At 45.2% G+C, this 19,812-nt stretch overlaps 1 protein-coding gene across 1 annotated transcript in view; it reads left to right on the top strand.

The window, feature by feature from the left end:
• LOC127668433 (rho GTPase-activating protein 7-like) overlaps window positions 1-12,874 on the top strand; it is a 392,875-nt gene extending 380,001 nt beyond the window's left edge. Inside the window, 8 exon segments of the mRNA XM_052162055.1 lie at window positions 1,121-1,280; window positions 1,403-1,601; window positions 3,829-4,042; window positions 5,780-5,894; window positions 6,561-6,779; window positions 7,785-8,002; window positions 9,119-9,292; window positions 10,265-12,874. Coding sequence (XP_052018015.1) covers window positions 1,121-1,280; window positions 1,403-1,601; window positions 3,829-4,042; window positions 5,780-5,894; window positions 6,561-6,779; window positions 7,785-8,002; window positions 9,119-9,292; window positions 10,265-10,385 — 1,420 coding nt within the window. The 3' untranslated portion in view covers window positions 10,386-12,874.
• Window positions 12,875-19,812: the final 6,938 nt, after the last annotated feature.

Here is a 19,812-nt window from a genome sequence, read left to right as displayed (position 1 = left end):
ACTCGGGCAGCAGGGAGCACTTCTGCCCAAAAGTCCCTTTCCTGTTTGGCCCTGCCCTTTCTGGTCTCCCTCAAGGGGTCAGTTGTAAAACTCAGATACCTGTCTGACAGCCTTGAATGCCTGACATGGGTTTCCTGCTGTCTTGTGTATGGCTGGGGGGTGGGCCTGCTTTCAGGGTGCCTGGCCACCTTGGGGAACCTTACAAAACTCCCATTGTGCCCTCCCCATTCCCATAGAAGCCTAAAGATGCCCTGTTCTTTGGGGTCATCGGCAGGGGAATTTATTTTGAGTTCAGGTCATACCTGTTTGAGCCCTGGTCTAGGTTCTCAGTATGACAAGGCCTTGTGTTTTTTTGGGGTTTTTTTTTTTTTGTTTGTTTGTTTGTTTGTTTGTTTTTGTTTTTGCTGATTTTTTGGCAGTGTTACCCAGATCCCTTTAGAGGAATCTATTCAGGTCTCTTCAAGAACCTAGAATGGATTTGTACCCTTTTAGGAAAACTGGGAAGTCATTTCTCAAGCTCATATCAGAAGTACCTAATAGGGGATCACATATTTTTACCTCCTCCTTCCTATACCATTGTAAGGAAGTCCATTAGCCTACTGAGGACCACAGACAACCGTTCCCAAGATTAACAGGAGTTAACAGATTCCCCAGATGATGATATTTGACCAGGTCTTACAGTTCCAGCTCTTTAAATATCTAGACCAGACTGGGCTACATAATAAGAAAAAGTCTTACAAAAACAAAGGAATCAGGGAGACGTTAGGGGTGTAGCTCAGTAGTAGAGCACCTGCCCAGGTAGATTCCTGAGTCTCCAGGTTCGATAACCAAAAGCACTTTGCGCCCCCCCCCCCCCACACACACACACACAAATCCTATGACGTCCGATAATTTGGGGGCGGAGCATTCTATACTCATATAATGTACTATAGCAGCTACTGACCCAGTAAGGCCTTTAGTTTGGCTGCTACAGCTACCCAACTGAATTGGTTACTTTAATTTCACTTAAATAACCCCTGTATTGATGGGAGGAATCAAATTCGGGGGTGTGGGTGAAAGGTTTGAAAAAAAGGGGTGAGCAAATTCTGACAAGTAAATACCTATCTCCTCTGGTAAACAGGGCTGTGCCCAAGTTCATGAAAAGGATTAAGGTTCCAGACTACAAGGACCGGAGTGTGTTTGGGGTCCCGCTGACCGTGAACGTGCAGCGCTCTGGACAGCCCCTGCCTCAGAGCATCCAGCAGGCCATGCGCTACCTACGTAACCATTGTCTGGACCAGGTGAGCACAGCTGCCTGTGGACCCTACTCGTGGGGACTGAGCCTTGTGCCACGTGGTCTTTTCTAGCATCGTGGGGAAAGGCCCTGCTTCCACGCTCCTCCCGAATGTTTCTCTTCCAAAAGGTTGGGCTCTTCAGGAAGTCGGGCGTCAAATCCCGGATCCAGGCTCTAAGGCAGATGAACGAAAACGCTGAGGATTACGTCAACTATGAAGGCCAGTCCGCTTACGACGTGGCAGACATGTTAAAGCAGTATTTTCGAGATCTTCCTGAGCCCCTCATGACGAACAAACTCTCCGAAACCTTCCTGCAGATCTACCAGTGTAAGCATCCCTGTATCTTCTTAAGGCGACCGATGTCGGGTTCCACGGGACCAAACTAAAGCACATAGCCTCTTCGCATGTCATCCTTTTATAGAGAAAACCTACATGCTGATCTTCTCGAAACCCAGGTTCTCAGTTTGTGTGCAATAGGTTTAATGTGCCGGGCACCAGTGGTACAGGCTTTTAATCCCAGCACTTGGGAGGCAGAGGCAGGCAGATTTCTAAGTTCAAGGCCAGCCTGGTCTACAGAGTGAGTTCCAGGACAGCCAGGGCTACACAGAGAAACCCTGTCTCGGAAAACAAAGCAAAACAAACACAAAAAACACAACAAACAAACAAACAAACAAAAAGTTTAGTGTATCCTTACTGAATAATTTAAGAAGTAACTTTTGTGACCTGGGAATATGTTAGCAGGGGAAGTGTGTAGCACACATACAGTACTGAGTCCTCTCTCCAGGTGTCATAGTGTACACCTGGAACCCTAGCGCTTTGGAGTTGGAGGCGGGAGGATCAGAAGTTCATATTCATCCTTGGCTAGATACCAAATTTGAGGGCTCCCTGGGTCTCATGAGACATTGTCGTAAAGAGAGAGAGAAAATAAGTGTTGCTGATGAGTCAGGAGGTACAGAAGTCCGTTGTGCGTTTTTTACAGTCAAGTCCACCCCCATCTATCAATCGTCTAAAGCAGTAGGTGGCGAAAAGAAGGGTCCCAAAATCGAGTGCTAGCCTTCCCTCACCCCTTCTCCCTCCTCTTCCTCCTCTTCCTTTTCCACTCCTCCCCTTTCTCCACCCAACCTCTCTCTCCCTCCTGTCCCCCCACCTCATCCCCTCCAACCCCTCACCCCCACCTCATCCCCTCCAACCCCCCACCCCCACCTCATCCCCTCGAATCCCCCACACCCCCAACTCATCCCCTCCAACCCCCACCCCCCCACCTCATCCCCTCCTAACCCCCACCCCCACCTCATCTCCTCCTAACCCCCACCCCCCACCTCATCCCCTCCTAACCCCCCACCCCCCTCTTGTCATTTCCTTTATACCTCTTACAGGTATACAGCTCTTACAGGGCTGTTGAATTTAAATTTTCTCTGGCACCTGTGTATTTTACCTCACTGGAAAATGAATAAATAATCCTTTTCTCCCTCCCCCGCCCCTAATCATCATGGTTCCTTCCATAAACACCTAGGGAGACGATAGGCATGCGCTCCTCACTTTTAGGCTCAGTTTCAAGTACACAGCTGAGGACCGTGGTTTTCACAGCTTTGTATTTTTCTGGACTCTGGTGACGTCAGAGCGGCGTGATTTAAAAGCAGCCCGTCTTAGTGCTGAAATAATCTTTAGAAGTGACGCTCTGGACTTCATTTTATGAGAGACGGAGCTGGTCTGGACTGCTTCATGCTTTCTCTCAGCCTTTCATACTTTAGGGAGACACAGGTCACATTTCCCCCCACCGAGGTATTTGTTATGCGTTGTAACCATGGAGCTGGCTGCTCCGTTTGTCTTAGGGCCCTGCATTTAAGTGACTTGCTTTTTCCACCACATGCTTAAAAAAGAATAAAAGCTTGCCTGGTGACTGAGACCAGAATGCCAGGCACAGACTTATTCCAGTACAAGTTATTCCACAGGCTTATGTGCACTTCTATACGTTCGCTTCTTGGTATACTTTCTAAAAACTTTAAAAGTCTTTATTTACCATCTGCCTGTTGGAGTTGGCTTCATCTTTTTCACAACCTTGCCCCATTTAAAGGTTGGGCAAATGGGTGAAAATTGGTCCCCAAAGATATGAACTCTTTCTACTCAGCTGAGCAGCCCCTGTTTTTAATGTCTTGCGCATGTCTCACGTAAAACTTTTTATTGAAACTATGTAAAATCTTTAATGTAGAATGCTTTCAATAATTAAGATGGCAAATTAGAGATTTTTTTTAAGTACTTAGAAGAAACAGTTCTGTACGCTAAAGGCGCATATCATCTGTAACTGAAGTCTGAGGTCGATTTAAGAGCATGTTAGTATTGTAGGCGTTTCAAATGTTTTAACTCCCCCACAAGGCAGGAAATACTTGAGGGTAGTGACGCCGGTGGCAGCCCATAATTTCTTCCTTATTAATCTTTAGTATGCTTTCTACAAGTGTCTGTTCAGTGTTTGATGCCCATGTTTGCTTTGGGATGTGGATTTGCCATGTGCGTGGAAAATTACTGAGTTGGTGGTGGGAATGCTTGCATCCTACAGATGTGCCCAAAGACCAGCGTCTCCACGCCATCAAGGCAGCCATTATGCTCCTGCCTGACGAAAACCGGGAGGTTCTCCAGACACTTCTCTATTTCTTGAGCGATGTCACAGCGGCTGTGAAAGAAAACCAGATGACTCCCACCAACCTGGCAGTGTGCTTAGCTCCCTCTCTCTTCCACCTCAACACCCTGAAGCGAGAGAATTCTTCTCCAAGGTACAGATCAGATGGCCAGGGGCAGGCCCAGGCTCTGTTCTTGTGAGGCTAACTCTCACTTCCTTCTAGGGCCATGGCATGGTGTTCTTGTTGGAGTCTTGCCCAAACCGAGCAAAGGTGGTTAGTCCTGGAATTAAGGTCTTCTATGTAACTGCAATAGATGATCTGACACAAACAACTTAAGGGAGAAAAGGGGTACTGTGCTCATGGTTTCAGAGGACTCAAAGCCACAGGGCTTGGTTGACCCCATGTCTTAGGCAGGACATCACAGGACAACAGGAGAGGACCTTGGTTACATGGCGGCTGGGGGGTTGGGGCAGAGGAACACACACAGGACATAAACAAGATACCCAAGAACCCACTCCCCGTGACCTGTGTTCTTCAGCTAAGTCCCACCTCCTAACGTTCCCAAAACCTGCATCACAGTACCACCAGCTCATCATCAGGTGCCCCAAATGTGAACCTCTTGGGGACCTATCTTGCCCAGGCTCCCTTCACTGTCAGCTCACAGAGCAACCCGGTGCCTGTCTCCTCTCCCAGCATTCCTTTCTGAAAGCAATCTCTTAATCTCTGAGAGGGAACACCATGGGCTTGTGCTTTGCCAGGGCCAGTGTTGAAGGCAAGCCAATGAGTCTCCTTTCTATTCTCCCTGCAGACAGCCTCGCAGACCTACTGACCTAAAACTCCTGGGTGGGTGACTGATCCCCCCAGAGCCTTAGTCTCCACGGGATCAGGAAAGATACCTTTCTGGGTCTGTTCCTAATGTTGAAAGCAAAGCTACAGAGGACAAGAGGTTACTGAGCCTCAGAGTTGCTCCTACCTAACATATGGCCTGAGCCAATTATTGGCAAACTTTTCTACCTATAACATGTGTATAGAAGGCAGGAGTGGCTTTGGGGAAATTGGAAGAAGCTGAACGCACACGAAGGCTGATACTCACCAGGACTTACTTTATACACTATATAGGGCTGTTTTCTTTCCATTAATCTCCTGTTATAACAATCACAGGAGATGGACAAACAGTTACCTGTCTTTTTTTTTTTTTTCTTTTTCTTTTTCAAAAATAAAGTGAAGCTTAGGGAAAGTCTACCTCTGGAAGGAAGACTTAGCAGATCTGATTTGCATTTCTTGTATAAGTAGTTCCTGATAAGACCTCTGCTCCACCACCACTGGGCAGAGGAAAGGGTGACTATCTGGACCCAACACATCCTGCATCTGCCCTATAGGAACCTGAAAAGGGTTTCTCAGCTTGAAGCATTGAAGCCATCACACCTGGAAACCTTACAATATTCAAATAGCCTTTTAACTAGTGTGAAAAGTTGTTGGGACATTCCGTCTTTAATGGGATAGAAAACTACAGGAGATGATTAGAAGAGAGGCCAGGTAAGAATAAGACCAAAACCTTCAGGAAACAATAGGTTTATCCCTCACCTAAGGTAGGGGGATCCTGTTTACTTAGCCAGTAACAATGGCGATACCGTCCATCCCTAGCCCCAAACAGTCCCTTAGGAGCTGCCTCAGCCCTCCCCCCCAACACACGTAACCGCAATTGTGAACTACTTAGTAAGATATCTTTGAATAGTCTCCATATTTAACGAGAATGTGTCTGCTTAATATTTTGTGTTGTGTTTTTTAATGAAACTGTTGAGAAAATGTGCTGAGCCAAATGAAAGGCTCTTTGAACCACTTCACCTGCTTATCAAAACCCTTTCTTGTTTTGTTCTTTCTTTTGCCCAGGGTAATGCAAAGAAAACAGAGTTTGGGCAAACCCGACCAGAAAGACCTGAATGAAAACCTAGCCGCCACTCAGGGGCTAGCTCACATGATCGCAGAGTGCAAGAAACTCTTCCAGGTATACACTCCCGAGCTGGGCTGCTGGGCTAAGCATATTTTTATATGTATTTAAATAAATGTATGTCTATACACCCTTTGTAGCTCATCGCAGTTAAGTTTTGATGAAACTTGTCTACCTTTTACTTACAAAGCAAAACCAGAAGTTGAAGACAGCCTGTCTGTAGAGCTAGTTCCAGAACACATAAGGGAAATCCTGCTTTTGGATTTTTGTTTTGTTTTGTTTTGTTTTTTTAAACAAAAAAAGCAAAAGCGACAGATTATCTGGAGTTAAAATTGTGTCTGAGAAACCTGCTTTGCTCCATGTAAGACCTGTTGTGATTACTTTGATCCTTCACTGTCTTTTTTGTTTGTTTGTTTGTTTTTAAGATTTTTTATTTATTTATTATATGTAAATACACTGAGGCTGTCTTCAGACACCCCAGAAGAGGGCATCAGATCTCATTACAGATGGTTGTGAGCCACCATGTGGTTGCTGGGATTTGAACTCAGGACCTCCGGAAGAGCAGTCGGTGCTCTTAACCGCTGAGCCATCTCTCCAGCCCCAATCCTTCACTGTCTTGAGGGAGCAGGCTGCCAGCTTGAGTCAGGCTGTTGATTCTGCCCTTCCCCTTCTACTGAGGCGCTGACCGACCCATCAACTTCTTGTCTTGTGTGTTCCTCCCAGGTTCCCGAGGAAATGAGCCGGTGCCGTAACTCCTACACTGAACAAGAGCTGAAGCCCCTTACGCTGGAGGCCTTGGGACACCTGAATAATGACCAGCCTGCCGACTACAGGCGCTTCCTCCAGGACTGTGTGGATGGCCTGTTTAAGGAGGTCAAAGAGAAGTTCAAAAGCTGGGTCAGCTACCCCACCTCTGAGCAGGCTGAGCTGTCCTACAAGAAGGTCAGTCTTCTTCCTGTCCATTCCTGTGGCCATGACTGAGGGAGTCATCAGACCCGAGACCGCTCAGTGGTCCTCTGTGGAAATCGCTACCTGTTATTGACAACTGTCCCTGTGTTGGACAGCCAGGGGATTGAGACCCACAGAGGGACAAACACTGACACTTGTGAAATCTCAGTCTGCTCCTGAAGAAGCTCATTCCTTCCACAGAATCATCCTAGAGCAGTGGTTCTCAATCTGCTGGCCATGGCCCCTTTGGGGGGTCCCATATCAAATAGTAAATTATAATTCATAGCGGTAGCAAATTGACTTGTGCTAGCAAAATGACTTATGAAGTAGCGAGGAAAATAATTTTATGGTTGGGGGTGAGTCACCACAACACAAGGAACTGTATTAAGGAGACAGCGTTAGAAAAGCTGAGACCTACTGCTCTGTCCTTACCGGGAAAATTCACTAGTGTTAATTGGTCTAATGCTTAGATTTTATTTTTCTATAAGGTAAAGCAGGTAGTTTGACTCACCCGTCTGTTCTGCGCCATTGTTTCGAGCATCCTTTATAGCTCAGTGAAATGTCTGTCAAGTGGTTTGTCAACCCTGTCTCAACCACCTTGAGAATAGAGAGGTCAAGTGGCCATACCGGCTTAGGAAGGAAATAAATGAATTTATCACAGTGATCCTCATACAAGCCACAGGAATTTAACACTCTTTCGACTGCTCTTGAATGTATTCAGAACTAGTAGCTAATTAACTTCATAGATTTACTAATAAGTCTGTGAACACAGGGGCCATGTCTCCTACTCAAAATGTGCTTTCAGACTCAAAGTATATAGCTTTAGCTTTGCATTAAAAAAACAAAACAAACAATAACAACAACAAAAAACAAACCACATCTTGCCTTGGTATTGCTGGTGCATGCCACCAACTTGGGAGGCAGAGGCAGGTGGATTTCTAGAATGACCATGGCTACACAAGAGAAATCCTAGCTCAAAACAAACATTTTTTTTTTCAGGTCAGTGAAGGACCCCCGCTAAGGCTTTGGAGGTCAACTATTGAAGTCCCTGCTGCACCTGAGGAGATCTTAAAGCGCCTCCTGAAAGAGCAGCACCTCTGGGATGTGGACCTGCTGGACTCAAAGGTGATCGAAATCCTGGACAGCCAGACTGAAATCTACCAGTACGTCCAGAACAGCATGGCGCCCCACCCTGCGCGGGACTATGTCGTATTGAGGTGAGTCCTAAATTACTTTGACTGTGACTCCGGCAACTAAACATCAGGACTGTACCCTTGTGTGACTCAAATGTACAATATGATTATAGCATTCAAAACCAGAAGTAGAGGTCAGGAACGGTGACAAGCGATGATTTCAAAGCACATTTAGGTTTATGGCCAACAGGGTGCTTCACTGAGTAATGACTGAGCTCAGAAAGGGAACACCTTTTCAAGTGAATGTGCACACTGGTGCTAGATTTCTGCCGCAGTGATTATAGATACTCTGGTTAGAAACAACTTACAAGTGGATTGGGAGACAGCATTGAGTGCCCAGTGATATGTGATTAAGGCTGATTTATATGTCACTCCCAAGTCTGAATTCAGTAGTCTGGAGGCTACTGAAGGAGGAGTCTTAGGAAGCTTTGAGGAAATGTCACATTACTCTTCCAGAACTGTTCGCTGCTCGTTTGATGCCCATGACCTGAGAGACATTCGTGAAATGTGAAAGTGTTTTTAAAACAAACAAACATAATAAGTCAGACTGGATCTTTTCCAAAAAAGGGACTGTGTGACTGAGCATTTCTATCCTGTCTTAGTCAGGGTTTCTATTCCTGCACAAACATCATGACCAAGAAGCAAGTTGGGGAGGAAAGGGTTTATTGAGCTTACACTTCCACCCTGCTGTTTATCACCAAAGGAAGTCAGGACTGGAACTCAGGCAGGTCAGGAAGCAGGAGCTGATGCAGAGGCTATGGAGGGATGTTTCTTACTGGCTTGCTCCCCATGGCCTGCTCAGCTTGCTTCCTTATAGAACCCAGGACTACCAGCCCAGGGATGGTACCACCCACAATGGACTGGGCCCTACCCTGTTGATCACTAATGGAGATAATGCTTTACAGCTAGATCTCATGGAAGTGTTTCCTCAACGGAAGCTCCTTTGTCTGTGATAACTCCAGCCTGTGTCAAGTTGACACACAAAACCAGCCAGCACACACCCCAAGTAGGAGCCACCCTGTACAGGTTGTCCACCCAGAGTCCATGTGCAGGGATTGGAAGAAGGACCTCAGGACGGACGAACCATTTTCAAACTGACTTCTGATCCATTCCATCTCCGCTTTGGTTTTGTCTCCACAGGACCTGGAGGACTAACTTACCGAGGGGAGCCTGTGCTCTCTTACTTACCTCTGTGGATCACGACCGGGCACCTGTGGCGGGTGTGAGGGTTAATGTGCTCCTGTCCAGATATTTGATTGAACCCTGCGGGTCAGGAAAATCGAAGCTTACTTACATGTGCAGAGCTGACTTAAGGTACATTCTGATTCCGACCTTTTGACGAGGGGATGGTGATGTAAAAGATGCAGATTTTCCATATGATTCCAAGAATGGTGAAATGAACCTGTCACTGTGTTTTGGAGACCTAATAAAGAGCAGTACATAGGAAGCAGAACCCTGGGGGGACAGGGGTTGCTGGACTTTTGGGTACTGCTTCCAATCTGGGTCCCTTATGCAATATGCTACTAAAGCTCTGTGAATTTGGTAGTTATATTACAAATGTAAAGCCACAGGAAGTGGTATATTTTATATTAAACCAACAAGTAGATGTTGCTGGATTATACTGGAAGGTGTTTGAACAGTGTGCATGTTTTGCTTTGTTGCAGTAAGTGACCTGATTCTTCAGATATAAAAATATCCAAGATCAATGCTCACTTCATAAAAAAAATAAAATAAAATAAAAAATAAAATTAAAAAAATCCCCCTTTGTAAATGTCATTTACCTTTGCCATCCATTTCTGTGATACATGCCAAAGCTGTTTCTAAACAGAGTCATTGAGTAGGATCCGTTATCCAGGGTCATTGAGTGTGCAGCTTTAAATCTGGAAACATTCAGATCCTGAATGTGTAATGGATATGCCTGGGGGTTGTCTGCCGACAAAAAAGCAATCCTTACTCTTCACTAGTTGTTCGCAGAGGTTTGAAAATAGGCACTCCAGCACTTGAGAGGCCAAGGTAGACCAGTCACAGTGAGTTCAAGGCCAGCCTGGACTCCATAGCCAGTTCTAGGGCAGCCAGGACTACATAGACATACTGTGTCAAAGAGAGAAATGGAAGTAGGAACCTTTGTGACAGCACTCTAGTGAAGACTTTTTCTTCTCCATCTTGAGGTCCTGAGCACAATCCTCCTGGTGAAAATTAAAAAAAAAAAGTATTCAAGACTGCCTTGATCCTACCTTGGCTGTTTCTAATTTAAATAACTCACCGGCTTTTCTTTTTGTGTGACAGGGGCCACATGCCGGAATGGTATTCAAAATCTTTTGGACATTTGTGTGCAGCTGAAGTGGTAAAGATCCGAGACTCCTTCAGTAATCAGAACACTGAACCCAAGGACACCAGATCTAGGTGATTTCCGAAGTGAAGCACCCGCATCCACAACCTGGGCGATCGTTGCTAGAACCTTGCCAAGTCCTTGGAAGAAGAGTTCATCTGGGTCTGACTGACTATAGAAATTTGACACGTTCTTAAAGCTGCTTCCTGATTGTCTTGGGTCTATGTTGTAGACCTTGACTGGAATATGTAAGACTTTGGGGGGGGGGGGTTGATACCTTTATTATTCAGATTGCTTCTGAGAAGCAAGGACTCTTTCAGCGTGTAATGGAAGATAACGAAGAGGCGTCATTCTTTCCTATGACGTCAGCGTATGTGTACCGATTCCTTTGTTTGCGGCGTACTGAGGGACCGACGTATCCACTGGAATAGTTGGTACTCCAGGACAGATTTTTTCTCACTGAGATGAACGGAGAATGGTTTGCACAGAGGAGAAGAGTGAATGTGTGTGTTGCTGGCTGAATGGCACAGATGGAGGGGTGGGACGCAGTGTCTGGCACACTGAGATGCTCCTCAAAGGATGCTGATCTTCCAGGTTTAGCTCAGCCTGGAATAGCTGACTACCCAGGGATCCACCCAGAAGGGGAATCCAGCTCCCTTCTTCACCCCGCCCCCCCCCCCCAGGCTATTAAGCTTTTTTTTTTTTTTCTTTTCTGCAAACCTTTGCTTTCCCATAAACTGTAGTCTCCCTGTGACTAGGAATTTAACTATAAGACAGTTCAGGAATCAGCCTCACTTCTTTGGCTCCAAAGAAAGGCTTTTATTTAAGTGAGATGGAAAGGCTGAATACTGACACACCCATAAAGCAAAGGATCAACCTTTCTTATTTCCAGGACTGGGTGTTGAGCCCAGGGCCTCTTAAAAGCCAGGCAAGCGCTCTACAGTGAAACCCGTCCCCAGTTCTGTTTTCATTTCTTCTTGCCATGTTGCCTAGGCTGGTCTTGAACAACTGACTCACAATATAGCCCAAGTCTGTCTAATAATTGGGATAAGAGGCTCAGCTCAGAAAAACTTTTCGCCTGTTGCAATTCGTAGTATATCATGCTTGTGACATAAACTCAAGATACACAAGGGAACCCGGGGAATTATGTCCCCAGTAGGTTTAACCCAACCAAGCACGAGAGACTTTTGATCATGGGTGGTGTCAGTGTTCTGACAGCTCTGTGTGTATTTTAATCAGGTTCGTCCTCGTGCACAGATAGCTTTTCTATTTGTTATTTTTCCTGTATTTTTTATCTCTCTTTCTTTATGCCCTTGTATTTTAGTTATAATGGGGGATGGTAATCTCAGTGAAAAGCGAACATTGCAGGTTTTTGGAAGGGTGGTCTTTATACAGGTTTTACTGTAATGGTAAGGATCGACTCAAGACAGTATTAGTAAATTTATTTTGCGTGGATCAAAACAGTGAGTACCGTGTGACTGAGCTGAAGAAGGACTTTTATTTTGTTATAACATAGTTACCTTGTCAGTATTATTCCAAAGGTTCTTTGAAGAATGGGGGAGGGGTCAGAGTAGAGTTTTAAAGTCTTGAGTATTTCGAGAATTATCAGTGTTGCTTCATGAAGATGTGTGTGTGTATTCAACTTTGATGGCTTCCAGGATCTGTAAGATTGTATGCTGTATATACCGTTCGATTGAGAAACATGCACACGTACGTGTCTGTCTACTGTGCTTTCAGACATAGATAAAGCATGATAAAGATTATTATTTAAGATATACTTGTATTTATACCTCAGATATTCTTTTGGGTTTTGTACCTCAAGGTTTCCCCTTTCCCTGCCCCACATTGTAAATACACTTTACATGAATACAGTTTTAGTGAACAAACAAACAAAAAAAGAATAAATAAATAAAGGAAGAGGTTTATAATTTGCCCTATATCTGTACAGAGTATATTCAGTAAGTGCACTATTAAATGTTTAAGGGGAAGAGTCTGGCCTGCTCCCTGACTTGCACCTTCTCCACCCTTAGAAGCAGGGATGGCAAAGCCTAGGGCCCCAGTGTCAGGCAAAGTCCAAAGATACATCAGCTAAAAGGAAAGTCAGACGACGACGACGACGAATCATTCCAAGGCCAAGCTGCAACTGAGCCACTCACCCACAAACAGGAAAGCCTAGCGAAGGTTCAGGAAGCCTGGAGAGTCTCTCCAGACCAAGGTCAGAAACGATGCTGAGAAGATACGAGGACAGAGCAGCGGGAACGGAACAGCGCTTGTAGGCAAAGTAGAGGTCACTGATTATTCCGCGAAAGGTCACTTTCCCGTGTTTGACTTTCCTGTTGAAGGAATTACTTACGTCTGGCCAGAGGAGAGAATTCCAAGCATGGGACTTTCCAAGGACTGGGGTTAACGTCTTGGAACGTGGCCACGATTTGTCCACTCTCGTGGTCTAGATTGTAAGTTCTTCGAGGGCAGGCTCATCTCCTGCACATCTTTATACTCCTACAGCAGCTTCCAGTGTTTTGTACTTGTAGACACCTAATAAATTTATCATTTGCTAAAGAACACTGATTGAATTTGCTTCTCTTATTTTTAAGAAAATGTAGCTTCACAGGAACCTTAAACCCTCACTTTGGGTCATCGGTTCCATCCCTGCTTTGGTTTTGCTCTTATTTTCAATATTTTGGTTGAGGCGGGATCTTCCTACATTAGTCCAGGCTAGCCTCAGACTGTGTAGCTCAGACTGGCCTCGATCTCATGACACTTCTGTGTCAGTCTCTTGACTCCTAAAATGACAAGTTTCTGCCACTATGCCTAGATGCTGCCCACTTGGAAGTTGCAGTGACGGAAAATCGTTAAGCATAGAAGATGTGAAACTTTGATGTTGATTCTAAACTAAAGAGTTCTTTGTCGAGCCTGGTGTGATGGCACATGTCTTTTAATAACAGCACTATCGAGGCAGAGGCAGGAAGATCTGCGAATTTGAGGGAGCCCTGTCTACTTGGTAAGTTACAGGACTGCCAAGGTTAAATAGTAGCCCCTCTTTTCTTTGTTCTGGGCATTGAAGACACATACAGGATAGGCACTCTACCACTAAAGTACATCCCCAGACGCTTTGATGGACTTTTTACCAGTTTCCTGTCTCACATAACTTGTGATGTCCATTTACGAGAGGTTTAATTTTGTTAGTGTTTACTTGACTCAGAGAGCAGGAAACCTTGTAATTGTCTAAAAGGCCTTTTTTTCCCCTTTGCAGACAGCTATACAAAATAAAAGTCTCTTGGGCCAGAATACCTATCTATATCTCTATTGTCTGAAGAGCCCTGAACCCCTAGATTATTAACAGGTTCTATACACAGTGCCACCAGGGATATAAATATCCCTCAGCTGCAGATTTCCATTGCTTCGTTACATCACACATTTATAGCTTTAAGCAAAGCTAGCTCACCCTGCCCCATGCTCTTAAAACCTGCCGTTGGATCTTTCTGTCTTTCTAGAACCAGAAAGAACCAAGATAAATCAAGCTGTAAGTAAAGCAGCTATTAGCATCCTGAAGAAACTGCTGCTCTGTGAACTCCATCACCGAAAGATCAAAGAGGAGTTAAATAGGTCAAGAGAGATCTGACGCAAAGTTTATCTTGACAGCCGGTGAGATAATGTAATAGCTCTCTGTCCAGCCAACCAAATAAATTATTTCAAACCTACTAAGGCTCCACGTGTCCTCCTCATATAGTATAGACAAGTGTGACTCCCAGATTGCACACAGAGGCAATCAAATGTCTTCTGATTACAACCTAACAGTTGTTCGATGGTACAAGGGTACCCGGGGTCACCTGTTTTTTCTTAACCTACAGCCGGTAACTGCAGTTCTGGTCTTTTGAATTCTTTTGGGGATAACCTATTATGCCTATGCCATCAGGCAAGAGCTCCATGAGCTGTTGTGGAGATAATTCACAGGTGTTTTCACGAGAATGAAACAGGCCCAAGCACACAGGAGTGCTTAGAAAACCTAAATCCTGAAAAATGAGAAGATGGCACGCATGTCAGTTGGCTGTTCCATGGGGAGGAAATTTGCCTAAGGAATTTAAATTCCATTTGTTTAAGGAGTGCAAATCCCAAAAGCCCTCAAAGAGCAGGGGTCACTAGGGTACATGCCCTGCACATGTGCAGTAACTTCAGGCTCCTTCTTCTTTGGGGGTGAGAGAGTGAGGTGATGCTGGTAAAACAGGGAGGATGACCAGCCTTCCGCAGTCTGGGAATCTGCAAACTCATGTTAGCATCTGCAGCCTAGTGTACCTTTGGTATGTGTCCAGAGATCCAGAGAGCAGCCAGGCTGCTGTATGGGCCCAAGGCTGTGTGGACTCCTACAACAGATCTCCCTGCAGAGATTTCTTATGTCATGGGACTTTACAAAGGGAAAGGGAGTCACTTACAGGGCCTCTATCTCTTTGTCTTCCCAGTTCGGATACAAAAGAGCTTAGAAAGGAGGCCAGGACTATTCTTCGACTCTAAGAAAGCGTCTATCAATCACAAAGAGTAACTTGGAGGGGCTGGTGAGATGGCTCAACAGTTAGAGAGCACTTGTTGCTCTTCCACAGGACCCAGGTTCAATTCCCAGCATCCACAGGACAACTCACAACTGTCTGTGACTGGAGTTATACACTCTCAACAGAACCACTTGGAAACTCCAGGTCTAGGTTAGCTGGTGTTATGTTCTGGCCTTTGTAGATACCCCCCCCCTCTCTCTCTGTCTCTCTGTCTCTCTGTCTCTCTGTCTCTGTCTCTCTCTCTCTCGCGCTCATGCTCACACACACACACATAAATCAAATTTTCAAACTAAATTCTCCTTTTTTTTCTTGGTGGTCATCAAGTTCTACTATTAAAGCAGCAGGGACAACTGGTCATGCAATGACACTATGAAGCAAAATAAACCTCTCTCTCTTCATAAGTTGTTACCGCAGTAGTTTATTTTGCTGCAGTACTAGAGAGTAGACTAATATACCAGGTTTGGCAACAAGGACACATCGACACTCAAATATCAGTAGCAAAAAAACACTATGACAAAGATGTGCCCTCCTTTTGCAGATTTCTAGTTCCAGCCTTTGCTCTCCAAAAGGACCCTGCATTGTGTCCCTTAGCATACTCCGTTTCTTTTCAGTATTTCCAAAAGTTTATCATATTAAATAATCTAACTTACTAAGATGTCACGTCTCTCTTTTCTTGTTTTTATAGAATACCTCAAAGCTCATCAGCATAGGAAACCCCTTAGAAGGAAGCCTAAAGCAGATTTTTTTTTTCATTTCTTTTAGTTTGGTTTTGGGGGTTTTGTTGTTGTTTTGTTTTATTTGGTTTGGGGTTTTTTGGGGTTTTGTTTTGTTTGGTTTGGTTTGGTTTTGTTTGGTTTTGTTTTGTTTGGTTTGGTTTGGTTTTACGAGACAGGGTTTCTCTGTATAGTCCTGCCTGTCCTGGAACTCACTCTGTAGACCAGGCTGGCCTTGAACTCAGAAATCCACCTGCCTCTGTCTCTGCCTCCCAAGTGCTGGGATTACAGGTGTGCACCACCACTACCCACCTAAAGCAGTTTTTATTGGTACGTGATTTGCAAAGGTTCTTCATTGAAAGCAACCTTCTCTGACTTTTGAGCACTCGCCACCCCAGGTCTGCAGCTGTTAAGGGTTCATGGTCTCTGAAGCGCTCAGCAACAACATGAACACTCAACGAAATGACAGATTTAGAATCCGGCCCGGAGCAGCCAACTTTCCTTACATCGGAGGGCTTAAGACAGGGTAAACTTTTTCCAACAGCAAAGATAAACCAAGCTCCTTTTTTGCTGTTGTTGTTGCAGGTTTCGAAATGTAAACAGACAAGCAGGTCACTCATAACATTCCAAGGAAACAGGAAATTCAGAGTTCACACACTGTAAAAAATTACTAAAGCAAGAAGAAAAATGAACCCGTAGGGGACCATGGGAATACTTGGATATCAAAAAGACCAGGAGACTGTTTCATCCCAAGATCCTAACATGCTAAAAATGGAACATCTTATTTATCCTATTGCTTGTGTACAGAAAAAAAATCAATAAATAAAAGCTTAATTTCCAGAGGAAACTGGCCAGCTGGTAAGGCAGAATAAGGGGAGAACGGCTGGCTGGCTTAGGAGCTTCTTGTTTAGATATTCGTGGTTGTTGCTTTGTTTTAGCCAAACTCATGCACAAATACTGTGGGACTTAGGTCACTCAGGGTTTCAAATTGACATCTCAGGGAGGTCTTTTACAGCATGGGTTGACCACCACTACTGTCCTCAAACTCTCATTTTGAATAAAATGACACCTGTGGGCAGTTTGGCCTGAGGTCTAGTTGCCTCTCACAGGACGCATGCCCATTCGAACGCCAGAAATGCATCATGGGTGATTTTTAAATGACAAAACTCTTTGAGCAGAGCAACCCAGGGAGTTGGAAGCACATTCCGTAGGCTTCCTTCTAGTCTTGAACTTTCTAGTTTTCTCTCCTCCTATGGCTGACTGTTTAATGAAAAGGACAAGCAGAGATATGATCCAACAACACTGGGAGCAGTGCCTTCCTGTAAGACAAAATTCTTGTTTAAACAATCGAAGAATAGAGACGCAGTGCAGAAAGCAGAGGCAGAAGGACCAGGTCCCCCGCAGTATGCAACCTGCTTCCTCTGCACAGATAGATGCTTCGCCCGTGCACCCTCTGCAATGGAGAGCGATGTAAACATCACAGCGGGAGTATTACCAGGGGGTCGGTAAAGCAAGGCATAGAGAGCCAGGGACCACTCTGAAAGTGAGACATTGTAGGAGAGACTGTCACAGCGTGATTGGCGATGACTGGGCAATCTGGGGACCTACAGATTGAGAGGCAGATTTCCCAAAGGGAAATTATCTAACCTAACCTGAGGATTATCTAATCAGGTTAGCAATATTCCCTTTTTTGAAGACAGCCCATTCAGAAAGTATTTTGATATATATAAGCACCTCGAGTCTATCAAATCAGATGTCATTGTCATGTGTAGGACTTTAAAGATGCTGAGTGCCAACGCCTAGTTTTCCAGAAAAAGCAACCTCAAGAGAGGCTGAGATGGCATCAAGGTTTCAAAGAAGAGCAATAGGCAGGCTAGAAACCCTAAACAATGAAGATAATAAACACATTGATTTCAGCCGTCTCTTTTGGGTGTCCCTGATGTTACTCAGACCTCTGACCTCACCAAGGATTAATCAGTTCTGTCATTTCCTCTTGCCCAATGGATTTTCCCAAGCTGAGGGTGTCCACTGAACTGCATGCATAACTACCCAGCCGGCTAAGTCTGCCAGGATTGAACTTGCCACCCACGGCTGGCTCACATATTGGCAATGCCCCCATCTGCCTATTGTGATGAATCAAAAATATCCTGAATTGAATATGTACCAAATAGGTAGAGAGTATTTTCCTGTCGGTATTCACTTTGCAACATAGTGTAACACGTGTTTACATGTCACTTATAGTGTATTAAGTATTATGCAGAACTCCAGATGAATTAAGCATATGGGAAGACGGGCGCAGAGTCTGTGCAAGCATCACACCATGTCACTGGAGGACATGAGCTTCTGTGTCTGATGATATTTGAGAGAAGGCCTGTTCCCCACAGATACCCAGGAAGAGTACCTTCACTGCCATCCGTGGACAGTTGTTTGCTGAAGCAGGTTGGTCCATATTGTTGTGATTGTCAGGCCACTCCAGAAAGGCCACACCAGGCCAAACAGTTCGACGTGAGGTTTATTGAGAGAGAAAAGGGCAAGATGGCAGCAGAAGAGAAGGGGAAGTGAGAGAGGGGGGGAGAGAGAGACAGAGAGACAGAGACAGAGAGACACATCAGTGGGGTCTTCCTTTTATATATGAATGGTGATGTAGCCACAGGTAAAGGTAGGAGGTGAGCCAAGCGGATTCTGGGAATATGGTGGCTGTTGCCTTGGCAACAGATGTGCAGGTCGCGCTGTCGCTTAGATGTGATGTCACTGGTTGGGTTCGGAGAGCTTGATACCTACAGATATGATCCAAATTTTCTCCATTATTATTTTATTTGATCTCTGCCATGAAACCCTGAAAGACTGGAAGCATTATCCTCTTTTACCAACAAGAGGAACAAAGCGTTGCTGGATTAGGTTGCCCAGTGTTTGCTAGAAGGTTAATCACACAGAACGAAACTTAGGAGCAGAGCCAGGCATGTGGTAAGCCTCCATGGCTGCTAGCTATTGTTCATTGGATTATCATACTAGGGGTCATGTCTTGTATCAGGTAACCATGCAGGCTTCAATGCCACGGGCTCTCTGGTGTCAACTGATCATTTGGATCAGCAGCACAGTTTCAAGGAATTCATTACATCACCTCTGTCCCCGTACGCACCTGTAAGAACAGAGGTGGCAATGCAGAATCAGGGCCCACAGTAAACACTGAGTCGTGTTGTCACTTCTAAATGTCTTCTTTCTCTCTTAGTTAAACCATGTCTTTAAAGTAAACTCTACACACCTATACAATAACTATCAAGCACAATATGGCCTACACTTAGATGTCAGAACCCCATAAGCAACCCGGTTAAAGCCTGTCAGCTTGTGTTTTTTTTTTCCTACAGAGGTTCTAAAATTTAGCAAAATTGACCCCATACTGTACTTAGAGAATCATTCAACAAACCAGCATTTGCTCAGAACATCTCAGAGGAAAGCCGCAAAAATGCTAAGGTTTTCCTTTTTGCCTTAGATGTGCCTACAGAATCTCCAAAGGAACAGACAGAGAAATCATTTCAGTGAGATGTGATATAATGGAGATGCCACTGAGGCCCAGAGACAGCGGTGCCACTTGAGCTGAGTGTTGAAGGATGAGGGCGGAGGGTGGAGTCGTTGCTGGCAGGGTGACCTTGGGGAGACAGGTAGCCTGGAAGAGCTGACTGGGTATGAACAGGAAGGACCACATGGCTAGAGAGGACGCAGAGCAGGATCTGGGAAGGCACTGGTGATCCTAAACAGTGCTTTCTCCTCCCCAACCATCTGAGGATTTTGAATGTCATCGAAGGCACTGGGAAGTTTCTGAACATTCTGAATGAAAGGAGCAATGCCATTAGATGTGACTTCTGAAGGGGACTGTGACATGGAGGCTGGAATTGGCCAGAAGGATGGAGATAGGTCCAGCAGTTCAGCGTCCCTTGCAAGGATATCCCAAGAAACGGAGGAAGATGGGCTGAGAGAGAACTAAGTGTAGTGCAGACAGAGCACTTACCTAGCAGGATGAGACCCTGAAGTCAATCCCAAGTGACGAACGTTCTGCAGGCGGGCAGGTCAGGACGAGGAGCAGGTCTGGGAATAGGAAAATACAGACAGTTGGATTGTGGCTCCATGGATACCTGGGTGTTTCTGTCCCATGAGCCATGGAAGGATGGGAGAAGTGGTCCTGAGGGAAGCCTGGGGTGAGGCGTGAATGTATGGGGGAAGGTAGCCATATCTGTGGATGATAAGGAACCG

Source organism: Apodemus sylvaticus, chromosome 18 (genome assembly GCF_947179515.1).
Source record: "Apodemus sylvaticus chromosome 18, mApoSyl1.1, whole genome shotgun sequence".
NCBI lineage: Eukaryota > Metazoa > Chordata > Mammalia > Rodentia > Muridae > Apodemus > Apodemus sylvaticus.
This window is presented reverse-complemented; position numbering and strand designations above follow the sequence as displayed.